The 15,562-nt window shown below is 36.0% G+C and overlaps 2 protein-coding genes across 8 annotated transcripts in view; one reads left to right on the top strand and one right to left on the bottom strand.

Moving 5' to 3' along the window:
• Positions 1–15,562, bottom strand: part of LOC135687650 (NCK-interacting protein with SH3 domain) — an 82,386-nt gene that overhangs the window by 25,100 nt on the left and 41,724 nt on the right. For all 3 annotated transcript variants that reach the window (XM_089114654.1, XM_089114653.1, XM_089114652.1), the window contains exons 15-16: positions 13,570–13,742; positions 12,811–13,028 (exon numbers count right to left, since the gene is read on the bottom strand). The gene's annotated coding sequence lies outside the window, so the exon portion shown is untranslated. The remainder of the gene's footprint in view (positions 1–12,810; positions 13,029–13,569; positions 13,743–15,562) is intronic.
• Positions 1–15,562, top strand: part of LOC135687649 (sodium channel protein 1 brain) — a 45,659-nt gene that overhangs the window by 11,500 nt on the left and 18,597 nt on the right. For 2 of the 5 annotated variants that reach the window (XM_089114649.1, XM_089114648.1), the window contains exons 2-4: positions 11,818–11,945; positions 12,847–12,927; positions 14,856–14,984. In XM_089114649.1, the coding sequence (XP_088970775.1) occupies positions 11,818–11,945; positions 12,847–12,927; positions 14,856–14,984 (338 nt within the window). The other 3 variants (XM_089114650.1, XM_065204258.2, XM_089114651.1) reach the window with 3 other exon arrangements.

Genomic DNA, 15,562 nt, shown 5'->3' with positions numbered 1-15,562 from the left:
TCTTTCTTCTTCTTTCTTCCATCGTCATTTACTTTTGTTTTTGCCTTATTCTTTCTTTGCTTCCTCTGGCTTTTTTCTTTTTTCTACCTCCTGTAAATCTTATTATTACTTAATGTGCCTTTTTCTTTGCCTTCACTACTTGCCTTCACATACACTTAGTGAGCAAAAGTATTGCACAGGTTTGACAAATGAGTAATGGTGACCGCGTTGTAACAGCAAAGCGATCGATATTTAAACCATTTTTGTAAAGCCTTTTATAAATACTTGGCATTGATAAGTTCAGAAAAACATTTGCAAGATCACATTTAGGTGCTAGAGTACCAAGTTGGTCATTAATGATCTTGTATTTGGTGGAAAGTGGCATATTTTAAGCCATTTTATTATGCCTATTTGGCATACTTGGCATTTTATTAGGCACTTGAGTGAACCTGTTTATCGCGAGAATTTTAGTATTTTCATTTTACGAGAGGACGAATTCATTTTATGAACTTTGGTATTTTCATTGTTCCCATTACAACATCGCAATCGTTTGGAAAAGATGGAGTTGACGATCTGTGACACATTCTATTGACTAAATTCTGCTGCAGCATATTGAGAAGCGGCCGCTGCGATTAGGCCCGACCAACACGTTTAGCATATTATCCAACAAAAGTGAGGAAAATGAGCAGTTCTAGACACGGTGTCTACAACTGCAAAATTGAAATAAAAAATTTCTTAGACACCTACGCATAAAGTAAGTACTCCCGAGTTCATTGTAATCAGATATCGCCAATTGATGCCAAGATGAAATTTTTTATTGCAATTTTTTCACAGGTACTTCAATCATCATGGCTTAATTTTTGTGTTTTTGCAAATTTCGATATTGTTTAGAAATAGGCAAAAAATCAATAATATTCTTGCATTTACTGTTTTCAGCATCAAGTCTTGGTAAATTTTCCAATATATTCCAACCGAAAAGTCATTTTTTAACCTTGCTATGGCCACTTGAAATTTTGGCTCGCTAAAACATTTTGCTGCAGTGCCGCCATTTCTGTTTCGGTCTGTCTAAGACTTTTGCTCACTAAGTGTACAGTCCATTCTTTTTCCTTGTCAGTATCATTTCCCCTCAAAAATAGCCTTGCAAACTTTTTTGCAATCTTCCTCCTTGCACTTCCACACTTCATACCTACCATACCGCTAACCCTTTAAGTCCACGTGATCAATGATACATCTCACGATCAATGATACATCTTATTTTCATTAAGCGGCAATTTAAATATCAGTACGATGCGATAAAAATTATATTATAGAATAAAATATCATTGACTCATGGTAATAATTTTTAACACTACTATACTGCTAAAGTACACTTCAATCTGAATCAACTCTTTATTAGATGACTTTAACGTTCAATTCATTTTAATATTCGAAAATATCGTAGGTCCATTAAAATCTCTCTACTGTTAAAGCTATCCAAAGTATCAATGAAGGGCCTTCACCAGGCACCATTAAACCTATCCATTATGAAATGCCGATGCCGTAAAAAGAATTATTGCAAGATTTTTCTTGAACTTTGTTCCCCAATGGGAGAATAGCATTGCCTGCCTCCTGTTATTCCTCAAAATTATTAGGGACCTTTTAGCGTGAGCTACCCTCAAGTTCCTTATACCCCGTAGTATTACGTCAAAACCGTTTTTGCTTTGAAAAGCGTCCATCCAACTATGGAAAGATTTATAATAATCATTGGAAAAATCAATCTAGAATACGAAGAAAAAACGTCGTTAAAATTTTTATAAAGCAGTCAAATAATACTAGTCCAGGAGCTTCTTCAATAGGGCATTTTCCATGATAAATTGAGCGCTGATTTGACATTGCCATATCTGAGCGAATAAGGTCGCCGCTTGACGGGCAAAGCCGACCCACCTGTTCATGTAAAAGCCCGTGATTCTGAGCGCGCAAAGTGTTTCGCCTTGTAGACATCTGCTTCTATTTCTACCTGTTCTCTTTGAGAGGAGTCTTGAAAATTTAGAAATCATTAGATTAATCACATTACTCTTGCAAATGATGCTGCTTTAGAGTTGAGCTTTTCACCGTACTTTTTGTTGTAAATTGGGGTTTTTACATAAGTTGTATACCCAAGAAATGCTGTTGTGTTTTGCGAATACATGAAAAACCGTGGAGTTAATAAAGGAAGAGAACCTTGGCTTAGTGCAGCAGCCGCTGTTGTCCGCCATGTCAAGAAGTGCCGTCTTCGATGTTGGCCAACTAGAAGAGTCAAAGGTAACAAGCTCCTAAAAATCTTGTAACATTTCTCTCACAATCATAAACTGCGGCATCAAGCGCTGGCCTTTGCTCATATTATGATCACGAAGAACACCTTACAACTTCAGTCGTGTAACAATGCGTTTAACAACAATATAATGTTCTCAAAATGAACAAGACTATTGTCAAAATGAACAAGACGAAAAGTAATATGTAATGATACCAAAGGGAGCTTATTTTTGCTTTTGTTAGACATGTCATAGCTCGAAATAACTTCAGTAAGAAAACCAGATTTAGAAAGCCGTTTTGAGCAATAGCACGTTGTGACGGAAATTTTAACAGAAGCATTAAATATTGTCTGCATAACTAGCAAACTAACTATTTGATTTAAGAAAGGACAAAACTTTCAGCTAGATATTTAAAGATATAAGCAAGGTAAATAAGAAATCTTTTAAGGGGTATTGACGTAATCTAATATATGAACGTTAAAAATGTTTAAAGCTTAAAAAAGATCGGTGAGCGTTTGACCTTGTTAAAAATGCTAAAGACTAAAGGCATACCTTAAAGGTTATAGTTCAGTACTTTGACATTCTGGTCTATTTTAGTTAGAGCTGTGTTGAAAATGAATCTATTCGTCGCTTTTGAAAACATTTTCATTGACAAAGGACAGCGGTCAAACATTTGTGACACAAGGTTTATAATATAATTACTGAAATGAGATGCCTCAGAAACCCAGGACAAGGTAACATAAACCCATGACAAGGTAACAGAAACCCATGACAAGGTAACAGAAACCCATGACAAGGTAACAGAAACCCATGGCAAGGTAACATTGTCCACCATCCTGTGTTCACATTGCAAAAACGTAGCAATGCAAGTTCGTTGGTGCTTTCATCACGACATTCTTAGTGCGATAGCAACCGATGTATTAATCCACTGTTCAATGTAACTTCATACTAAGATGAAGAGCGCTGTTAGAGGGAAAGCCACATTTCATAAACAAAATATATTGCAAGTCAGTATTATCTAGATCTTTTATCAAGATGTTTTAGGAAAGGAATAAAAAACAGCATTTTGCGTGAATAGGGGTGATGATGGCATATTCTATTTCAGTTATAACAGATATATATGCTTCAAGGTGATTTAGATGTTCTGAAGAGCATCGTTGATATTAGCTTTAGATAGGTGCAGCTGTTAGCCACTCAAATGTAAATCTTCAAGGCGACAAACTAACTTCACACAATGCCCACGCACTCAAAGACTTGCATCACATCGAACAAATCTGCTAAAAAGGAGAACCTTCTGCTCCGCTAGCAGTATTGATTAGAGTCGGGAAATCGCACAGCAATCATTTTCTTCCACTGATTCCTTTTGATGGTTTTCGCGCTCTGTTTAACCTATTTGTCTTTTATGATTGCAGGTATATTCTTATGGATATGAAATATATAAATCTAACTAAAACCGTCACATATACATCCCTTTTGAAAAATGTTAAAAAAATTGATTATTGATAAAAAATTCGACCCGATTTACATAAACATGGAGAATAAAGGCAAACTCAGTGATAGCTTAACCTCAAGTTGCTGTTGAAGAGAGAGGGTTATTGTCAACGGCTAAGAGAGGCCAGCGATTCCAACTTGCTTAACCTCGTACTCTATATCCCTATTAAAGTTTGCCGAAATTTCTCTTGAGCTATTCCTGTCTGTTTATTGGATTTATGGGACAATTTGTGCGAATATTTCCAGATACATTGCTAAAAATGTTTGTCGTCATCGCCTCACAGATGGAAAAAATCATTTTCTGTCTATGTGCTCGTCAATTATTTAGCGCTATTAATGGAGATCCCATTTTCGCTCGTGAATTTCCCCGCTACAGCCGTTTCTGCGACTGATGCCCGATTAGAACTCGTGTCCTCTCTTTGTTTCCGTGAGAAACATTGCAGTTGGGACAGCCATCGCTACGGCTGGGCAAAGTTTGCGCACAGTTGCTGCAAAGACCTTTGCCTTAACTTTGAAATATAGCTTAATAATCTCGTGAAATGATTCGCACTCAAAAAGGCATGTTCAAAATGCAGCGATTGTAGGCAAGAATGAACAGCAAAATTCTGCATTTTTCATATTGGATAATCAATGCATTCCTTGTTGTCTTCTTAAAAAATAAATTATCTCTTTTGCATGTCAGTAGCTTACTTTTGTATTATTTGTATATTATGAGCAAATACAAGATATAAAAACAAAAAGAAAGAGAATGATTGATTTTCATAGTTTGATAGTAGCTGCAGCAACTATATTCAAGAGTGTGTATCCCTTCGAAAAAGTTGGGTGGATAGCGAGAATGTTTCTGTAAAACATTTCGATGGCATTGCTCTCAGCGAGATTTTTGAAGCAATAAAGTTGGGTGGATAGCAAGAACGTCTCTCTAAAACATTAAAATGACATTGCTCTCAGGGAGATCTTTGAAACAATAAAGTTGGGTGGATAGAGAGAACGTCTCTCTAAAATATTTCGTTGACATAGCTGTCAGGGAGATCTATCAAATCTTAATCTCTTTTTGAAATTTATTTATTGGTTATAATTAAAATGCTTGAGCTTAAAATGGATTGGTCAGTCAACTACACTATCACAAGTATGGTTTCACTTTGATGCAACAAGAAGTTCCAATTTTGGGTTTAGATAAAAGCGGTATTTCCAATTGCTATTCTTAGGAACTACAATTTTACTGAATAAAAGTTCAATCTATTGGATTACTACGCACACAATGTCAATTAGCCATGGCCAGAAGACGCCCCCTAATGACAAATGTATCGTTGAAAAGGGGCGTTTTTTGGCGTTTCAAAGGGTGCGGAACCCAATTTTTCCATCGCTCAATGGTCTTTATAACCCTAATCTTACCACCCTGGCTACGCTACGGGCTTTGCTTAGTTTAAAAACAATGCAAATCTTGGTTTTGATGATTTCATTTCATTTCTGCAATCATATGATGGACGGGTAAACAGAGAAAGTATTTACCGAAGAAACATTCATAAGAAACATGTTTCACAGCATAGGACGAAATAACTAGAACAATTTGAAGAAAAAAACAGGAATACACTGTTAGAGATAAAAAATGAAGTAGTAAAAACATAAATAAATGAAAATGCGAAAGTATTCAAATTCAATAACAACAAACCCTCAATTTAATTTAGATATTATAAAGATATTATGTTGCAATATATGTGTAAAGAATGATAGAATCAAAGGCCTCATTAATCTGAAAAGGATCTTTCATCACAGGCACGGATCTAGCCAAAATTTTGACCGGTTTCGGGGTGCTTTGCCCCATTACAGCCCTGTGTGTTATTGGTCCATAAATATTGCTAAAATTTGCTAATGAGGTTAGCAACTTTTAAATATCATTAATTTGCCCACATTTTCATCTGATATGTCAGAATTTTACTCCGTTTCAGCATGGCTTTGATCCTCTTCTTGCAACTTCGATTCTTTTCATGATTTTTTCCGAGAAAGAAAGACTATTCCCTCAACACAAAACCTCAGATTCTTATTTGCATCCGTATTTCATTTTGTAACATTTTGTTTTAAAGCGTCCATACTTTCAAGCTATGGATATCGATTTCGAATATGCTTTTTAGCCAACGGTTTCTCTCGCATAAGGGAAAAATATGGGCACCGGTTTTCACAGGTTTTCAGAAAACAATAGCCACCGTTTTCAATATTGGCACATAGATAACATACTCCAAACTGTCACATCGATTGGCTGCTGATTTCCTCGATTTTGAATTCCTTGGATACTTTGAGAGATAAAGGATGCTTGTGGGGGCTCAATTCAGTATATAAACAGAAGAACTGTAGTCAGTCAGGGAGAAATGCAGCATTTGTTGCAATTGAAATTTAGATCAAAAATTCAAGATTTACAGAAAAACATAGCTCTCAGAATTTGACCGGTTTTTTGAAACCTGTGCAACCGGCCTAGATCCGCGCCTGCATCACCCAAGAAATGTCTCCACCATTATCCTCCACCTGCAAACTTGTTGAGGTCTTAAATTGCTTTAACAATTGAGAAAGCAGAACTCTCCACTCCCCCCTAACATTTCTCTTTTTAAACTTCTAGATTTTCCACTCTGATAACATGCCATACTTGTTTACTTGCATTGATCGTGACTGGTCCATCACTTTGTCATTCATTCTTCATCGAAAAGTTATCACAAACTATTTACATGACACGATCTTTCTCTGTGCTGATACGCTCCCACCTTTTCTATTCATCAATTTCACAAAATTTAAAAAAAACATCAGGTATAAATTCATCACAAACAAGCTGATATTTCATTTTGCAATGGCCTGTAATGAATGGATAATTCACTTCAGCTTTTGTTTATAAATGGTGCTTTGAGGGGGAAAGTTGGTACTGGACTGAAACTCACTGACAATGCTACTCTAAGTTTTAGAAAAGGCCTGTACATTACTAAACGACGCATCACAACGACCAGCAAATCTCTGTTTACGAATTACGAAGGTCGTGAATATTTCAGAGCTCATCGTTGCAGTTTACTTATCAACCAAAATCAGCCATGGCTTCTCCATGGAGCAGCAAGACCTCAAACAATTCACCGAATTTTATCTACATTTACTGTGAAGCAAGATGCAATGTGCTTAAGCAAATTAAACATTGCCAAAGCTGGTGTTTTTTGCTATCAGCAATGCAAAAAAGCGAGTTTTCCCTTTTGAATTAAACAGGCAAAGATAAGTCTGGGTTAGCAGTTCCTTACCCGTTTAATTTTTAATAAAAGTTATTGATTTGATAAATTTTGGTTTTTAAGTAAAGGATTTGAGATAAGTATGGTTTTCGGGAGAGAATTTCTGACGTTATAAGCGCATTTTTGGTCTGGCAATTATTTTGGGAAGAAATTTCATTATAAAAAAACTTGATCAATGTGACGTCATTTAATGGTGTTTGAAGGGAAAGCGGATTTTCAAAATGTGTTGGAACATGGTGTCCCAAATTTATCTGACAGAAACGACACCTTCGTTAGCCGCAAAGGGTCATTAAGACAGCTTATGAGAGCTGAAGGTTTCTGGTAAAAATATAGTAAAAACAAGCTCCATAAAAATCAAGTTGAAAGGTATCAAATCTCAGAGAAAACTCCTCAAAACAGTAACTTGAATGGACCCGACTGTGACTCGTTTTTTAGAGTAAAAGAACCTTTGCTAAGCTCAAATTGTAGTCAAAGATATGTCTTTGTAAAGATATAAGCACTGCGATATTGAGGGGCCGTTGCACAAAAAACCGACCTTTAAGTACAAAACTTCTTCGACCTTCAAATACTTACATCTTTGTTCCTTTTTGTGCGACTTTACGGATATGTCACGAAGATTTTCATTTATCTTAGCTATCGTCATTCGTTCCTGGCATATTCGAGCTTTATTTTGCTTTGCTAAAAAGTCTAAATTCGTCCGCATAAGCAAATGACGGAAAAGAAAAAACAAATTTTCTCAGGTTTTGTTCAAGCATGAAAATGCACCAAATGAGACTGTGTAAATTCAACTTGATGTCATGGCAACAGTCTAGTCACCAGTTCCCTTGTGAAGAGACTGATCCTCAACCAAAAGGGAAGTTGGTTTTTTATCAATTTCATCCAAACTATAGCTAAAAAATAGCTAATGCTGCAAGGAAGTTTTAGCGAGATTCTTGCCGAAAAATCCAAAGTAATAACATCAGTTTCTCATCTTAGTGGGCTTACTACAGCAACCTCAAGGAGGGTTGTCGACCTCCTTCGCTTTCACTTACCTGGGGAAAATATTCGAAGCAACGATAAAATTTGGCACAAGACGTAAAACATTGGGAAAATATAGAGCATGCCAGGAAGATGCTTTGTTTTGGATGCATATTGCCAGAAAGTCTGCTTGTCGTTACACAGATTTGAGGACGGATTAAAGGGTAGAGTTGAATAGGGAACCATTAGTACGATATAGGGAAAGTATGGAGGATGACACAAACTGTTCAGAAGTTGGTAATAGAAGAACATACACTCTAACATCGTGCCTCATTTAACAGTAAATGAACATTGTTTCAATTGGGGGTAGACGTGTTTTAATTTTTGAATTGTCTTAAGTGCTCTGGAATTGTCTAAGCGATGTTCTGCTATTTTACTTAAAGTGGTCACGGCATGAATCTAGGAAAACAAGGCATAAAAAGTAAATAATACTTTGGAATGATATTCTTTCTACTTAGAAGTAGAGAGAGCGTTATCAAGGAAAACGTTCTTCTTTACACTAGCAAGTGAGCAAAAACAAGGTGTATTGCACTGGTGTGGTGATTGAATTTCATTCTATCTCCTTCACAATCCCGAGACGTACGGGTGCTTCCTTTCTGTACTCTGATAAAAAGAAGCCTGAAAGCAATTAAGTACACCTGGTTGAAGTTCAAAGTCTTTGTAAGCACGATAAATACATCAGAAGTGTTATTTTCCGCGCTTTAATATCGTGAGCAGTGAGAAAACTATATTCGCTAGTGAGTTGAAGCTGAGAAAACATCCAACAAAAGTCCACGAGCTGCTGCATACTTAGATTGACAGGCCTCTTTACAGTTGATGGTCACTTTACGATAACTAAAAAAAGCGTATTTTTTCAGAATGTTTTGAAATTTTGTTACAAAATCAAGGCAAAGAAAGTGATGTAATAATTGCATTTGTATCCAAGCTTCTTTCAATTCTTTTTTTCGATTCGATTCAATAACTTTTATGGTAGCCCAAACTATTGGGATATATTTGGGTTTCGGAAAATATTGCTTTCATACATAACACAGTGCTTTCTAAAGAAAATGAAAGCTCTATTGTTCAAGAGTGTATATGTTGCAAGAGAATTTAAGTTTCATCTTTGCCGAAACAATAATTGCGGCCTTTTATTTTGAACTTGACGATTTCTTTTTCTCCACATTTGATCAATTGATAAAACTGATCAAGTTTGATCTTGCGCCGGGTGTGGTTAACATCTAAACCAAAATGATGTGTTTCTTTTGCTACCAAAAGCAGTCAGGAATATACTACATTTCAAGGGGAGAAGCTAATGTTAATAACTCAGTTCACAGTGGACCGATCAGACCAAGTAAGACAGGGGTTGTTTTGTTACAAAAATTTCAAAAACGGCAAAGATGAACTTTTGTACGTAATAAAAAAAGATTCTGAGAGGAAGTTAGTTATAAACGATATTTACTCGAAAAACCCCAGAAAAACTTATCGGTTAATAATTTTCTTCATTTGTTTAAATATTTCTCCCCTTTTTATAAAAGGATTCGTGGATAAGATTTTACTAACATATCACCTTCAAAACACTTGATTTCAATCACACGGCACTTGCTTGGTGAAAACTAAAATGGTCGATTGATTTTTGGTAAAATTCGGACGATTCGGTAAAATTGAGTTCGAATATAGCACTTTCAGATAGCGTCATATTAAAGGATCTTCAGTTTCAAGAGATATCAAAAGGATGGGACATAAAAGTAACAGCACGGTAACAGTAGCAAACCGAGACAGCCTAAATCATAAATCATTAACTGAATTAAAGCACATATCAATAAGAAGCATTGTGCCAATGTGAATACCAAACGCAGGTTTAAAGTATATTTTCTCAAGTTAAATTAAAAACAGATATGATACAGAAGTCTGTCAGCTTATCCATTAGATGTAAGTGAAGTTTGATAAAGGAACCTGGGGCGTATTAATTTAACGGGAGAAATGAAAATGTATCAAAAATGAACATGGAAATCACGCGGCGGTCGATGAACATTTAAAAGGCAATCATTTTAGCGCCATTTATCCAATCTCATATATTCTGCTTTACTTACTTGTCACGGAATTGTTTCTGTAAGCAAGAGCGGCCAAATATTTAAGTACAACCTGTCCTACTTTTAAATCGAAGTTAGTAAACCCCCGTTTAACATGCAGAACATTGTACTAGATGCATGTGAACATCGATCAGCATATAGCAACAAGCCGTTACCATGGTTGGATGGGAATAACTACCCCCGTCGTATGCATTTATACAAAAACGTAATGACGGGTAATTTGCTAGGCAAATGCATGGCTCCAGCAGGCTGAGGATTCCCGAGTTTTATGAGTTTCAATAAATATGATTCAATGGAGGAACCAGTCGAATCAGCTACTCAGCTTTTGATTATGAATACGAATTTAACTTGACATGCTGGTATCCAGTAAAATGTCTCTACATGCTTGCAACGGTCGAAGATCCATAGTTAGCAAACTGCAACATAAATAGATGCACTATACACAACTTTGGAAGCCTGAAACTTCAAATCAAGAGTTTATTTACCAACTTTAAGCGAAGACAACGGAAGCAGAGAAAAGAGAGAATGTTATGTTGTCTAGAGAATTTGAAAATTGATTAATAATACTGATCGCAATCAAATCTGTGCAACGACAAGCAAATCCTTCTGGTAACTTGCATCGAAAACAAAGCATCTTCTTGGCATCTCTAATTTGGCATCGCAGAAAAGATCGCAATATCAATATTTGCTTTGCTGTAGAACTTTCTTGTGCATGACAACCTTTAGCGAAGATGATCGGCTTTTACATAAATCGGTTGCTAAAAATTGCGATTAAATGGTTCATGGATGGCTAAAACCAAGGTTTAACCACAAATGGGAAGGTCAATAACAAGAGTAAGCTTCGTTTGCACAGTCTCTTTAGTGCACTCAAATTGCTAGTGCATAAACCTAGACTCTTTCAGCCTCATTGCTAGAGTCTTTCATAACAAGATCGAACGCGCAAGAGAACCCAGCAAACACACATCAGATAACGTCACAGCGTTGTCTAGGTTGCTGGGATGATTTCTTGTTTTGTCGTTAGCTCCATGGCAGAATTATCCTTATTTAGATAACACCCTTGAAGAAATTTTATCCTATCAACTATATTGCATTATAGAAATATGAAACAGCTTTTGTTATCCCTTGTCATATTGTAAATTCTATTGTCATTTGACCTGATGCAAAGTTTAAACTCGAAATGGATGAAAATTATTTTGCATTTAAGTTTCCTCGCTTTTGTAACAGTGGCTAGCTTCATTGCATTCACATCTTCCAAGCTGCTTCCTACCCAATTGAAATTTTTATGGATAGACAAAGCACATGTTGTAGAATTGTTAGCACTCTTTGTTATTATTTAAATAGGCGAACAGAACTGTTAAAGCTTTTCAAAACTCTTTGAACGACCTAAACTACCATTGCCGCGTTGTCTCTACAATATTACTCCCAATGGCCTCTCCAATTGTTGTTCAGCTAGACTCACTACTGTAAAAAGTGGCCAGTTTGTTAAGGAAATGGTTGTCTTTTCAGAATTGGTATGGAAAGCGTAACAGATTAACTATTTGATGCTCCTTTTTTGTCCATTAAGCGACCATTAAAATCAAACTATAAATCAAAGGGCTAGTATCTTTAACTACTATGCTTCCCTGATACACGTTATTCAACTAAAATGATAAAGCTATGTTCATCACTAATTCATTCTTTGCTTTATACACGCATATGATAATAAATGCCCTCTAATGAAGTCTTCATTCTTTTCAGACGTTCCTGGTCTTATCTCAACGGCTGGGAAAGATATACGTCTACAGATTCAACAAAAGCAGGTCACTATGGCTGCTAGGCCCGAAGAACCCCATTCGAAAGCTGTCCATTTTGATAATCACCAACCAGTATCTTTTCAAAAACTGAATATCTTGCGGCTTGCTTAAGAAATAATTATGAACGCGACAATAAATGTCATACCAAATTTGATTCAACTCTGAATCAGACACGTCCCTCCAAGTATATATATACGTAACATGTTTTTTGATGTTCTAGACATAGAAGCTAACATCTTGAGCCTTATAATGTATTGTCAGATTTTGAAATTGCCAAGTTTATCTGGCTTTGTCTAAGTCTTCTACTTCTTGCTTAACTTTAGAGTATCTACTAACCAGTAAATTTTATAAGCCGAATGATGCTGAGCAGTTTAATCTCTCTTCCCAAAACTGTTCTTTGATTACATTCCGCCAAAACTGAACAGGTTTTTGTTTTGAAAAACAATATTCTTGAATTGCTTAACGGATTCAAAACTTAACTCTTGGCTGTGAAACTTCATTAAAGACATTTACAAAATTAAAACCAGTCAATGTTCCACCAGTAACTAACGAGTATTGAAATTAACCAAAATTGCGGTTGGAGGAGGGCAGGATTTCCGCTTCATTGCTAAATTTATCTGTATCTGTCCTAGTGAATACATGTTCTGAAGTAAATGGTATGGAAACTAGTTTATCACCACCTCAATTATACTTGTTTTGCTAAATGTTGCTGCGGCAGTTTTGGTATCTGATTTGGTCTTAATTAGCTGATGGAGAAACGCTTTCCTAAGAAAACAAAGTGATAATTTCTCGAAAAAATGAAAAGTAAAATAATGAATATGAAAAGCGCAAACAAGTTGATCATTTTGTAGGTGTAAGTCAGTGACACGGTGGGTACGTATTGATGCAGTAGATGGCCATATTGCTAAAAATACTTGTTAAGTATTGCTAAAAATACCTTGTAAAAAGCTTTCCTTGACCCAGATGTTTCCAGATTCTTCGAGTTTTTTGTTGTGCTGACAATTCTCATCAACTGCATTTTCTTGGCGTTGGACAACCCACCAGAAGAGGCGGAGTAAGTAGCTATCTCTACACAGTTAGAAACAGGGGTCCTTTCAAAATAAGTTGCATGATGATGGTCCCATTCTTTTTTGTATTGTCAAATACACGTTTAACCTGTAAAAGGTATTGTTAGATTAGTACAGAATTGATGTGGAGAAATCTTTCTAAAAGCTTTACGTAAATGAACTTTTTCATGGAATGGTGTAGGCTGTTATGTCATAAGAACAAGTTACTCTTATTATGGTCGTTCATGCAGTCCGTTTTTGGAACAAATACTATCTTTTTAACAAATTTATAAGGCAACTGGCTTTTAAAGTTGTGGAATATTTGAATTTAGGATGCCCGATCGGCAGAGCTCACTCTAGGCCCTCCTCCGTTACAGACCATAACTTCTGCTCCGCAATGATCTGTGCTACCGTCAAGTCCTTAAAAGCATTATTACTGTGTGAGTTTCAAAGTCGTACCTCATGCATATCAACCAATTTAAAAAAGTAACCTGGAAATAACCTTTTTGTTTTTCTGCGGTGTCACGGTTAGTTTCTCGTGAGTATCAGTATTTTTGTTGGTGATCAAATTATCATTTTCAAAGGGACGATTACCTGGATAATTTTTATCCTTTCAAAAATGAATTGAAATCAGCTTCAATTATAGTTACCTTAAGGATCAATCTTTGCGCGCTACTGGATTTAAATTTCACGAATCGCTAGTCTGTGCTAGGAGTCTGACGAACATCAAATTCGGCCCCATTGAAGTAGCAGCACCAAAACCCATTCTGAATCGTCATTTTGTAGCACCTGTGTTCGAAGTTTCAATTTAACTGGAACGAATCTAAAAGGATAAACGCAATAATTTCATTTAAAATTATTTCTGAAAAAAGCCTGTGACAGTTGAAGATGTGAAAATCCTGACATTGTTTCTCTTTTGCATTGTATGGAAGCGCTTTATCAAAATAATTATTTATGTGTTTATCAAATAAAAATAAAAAGTATAATGGTATCATAAAGACTAGTAACTTCAAAAAAACCGATGCTTGTTGTCATGTTTGAAAGCCAAAATACTGATCCAATAAAGCATTGTAAGACGAAATTGCCCAGTTACCGACAAAGAAAAATCATTCCCGTTTTCAAAACAGTTGCTACTTTCATGTGCTGGTGACTGACAATTGCAATAAACAACCATGACTCTAACATGTAATTATATGAGCATTATTCATATGCCAGGGTCTTCGACGCAAGTTAAAAGCAATGGGACAGGGCCAAGGAGGGCGATGCTAGTTAAAATTTAATGGGATTGGGGTCTTAATAATACCAGTCTTATTATAAAGTATATCGTACTCATGTTTCTTTATTTTGCACAATGCGACAGACCCTAATCTCTTCCCATCTACACGCCCTATCGTCACCCCCCCCCCCCCCCCAATCGCCGACCTCTCCCCGTCGTCAGTCTGTTCATTCCAAAATCTCCTTCTTCCTTGGTGGAATGAGACTAGAGAAGGATATTTTAGCTTTGTGATCATGTAAGGTTTATATGAACCTGAAAAATTAATGCAATTGCATTGCTTTTGAATCATTGCTATTGAAAAGTAAGAGAACGCTTTAACATTAATGAACGATGTCCATTATCTTACGATCAATAAAAATGTTTGATGCATTTAAGGAACTATTTCAATGCATGTTTTAAAATGATACAGGATATAAAAATGACGAAATATCAGTAAATCTTGGTTTGCATTTATCAAATACAATTGGCAGCAATTATTTGTTAATTTTGACGGTATACTGAAAGACACAAGCATCATTTTGCAGAAACGTGCGTCTGCCGCCGCCTAAAATGTTTTTCTTACGAATTATTTCTAACATGCTAACATACTAACAAAACTAACTTACAAATCGCAGCTTTCAATGTCTGCCATTGTAATTGTAATTTCTGTTTAATTTCTAGATATGTCTTCACAGCAATTTACACCATAGAAATGATATTGAAAATCGTAGCCAAAGGATATGTCTTACATAGTTATGCGTATTTGCGAGATCCGTGGAATTGGTTAGATTTTGTAGTTGTTTGTTTAGGGTAAGTATCTTCTAGCATTTTAGTATTAAGGGTTTTAAAAACAGACTTTTGAGCCTTTCATGAGGGTGGGGGTGATTTTTATATTGCTCTCATATGATACAAGAAAAGGAAGAACCTTGCTGGCTGATAGTGTCAGAAGTAGAATTTCCATTTTTTTTAAATTGCTCTAGAAACATTTGGTTAAGAGATTTTATATACAGGAATATCGAAACTAGACTGGCAAGTTACAGCTCCCATAAGTTTTCTTCACACCTTGATGGGCGGAGAAGCTGAGACTGTGGAAACGTAGCCACCCATCACCCTTAAAAATTACTCCTAGTATTTAATTGAAATGCATGTTTGGTTAGGTTTATATTTTCCGCCTTGCTCAATCCCACCTTGAACTTCGGTCATTCGGATAAATCTTGTAACAAACAGGTTATCGGAGATTACGGCTGCTATCAAGACGTATAAATGACAGTGACATATGATTTCATATTTACTCAACGGTACAGTAGAATCCAGTAATAATGTACTCGGTTATTACGTACTTTCTTATATAACGTACTGGTGTGCTTGGTCCCAGCAAAAGGTGTGCT

Source organism: Rhopilema esculentum, chromosome 20 (genome assembly GCF_057945365.1).
Source record: "Rhopilema esculentum isolate cy_ngs chromosome 20, ASM5794536v1, whole genome shotgun sequence".
Classification (NCBI taxonomy): Eukaryota; Metazoa; Cnidaria; class Scyphozoa; order Rhizostomeae; family Rhizostomatidae; genus Rhopilema; species Rhopilema esculentum.
This window is presented reverse-complemented; position numbering and strand designations above follow the sequence as displayed.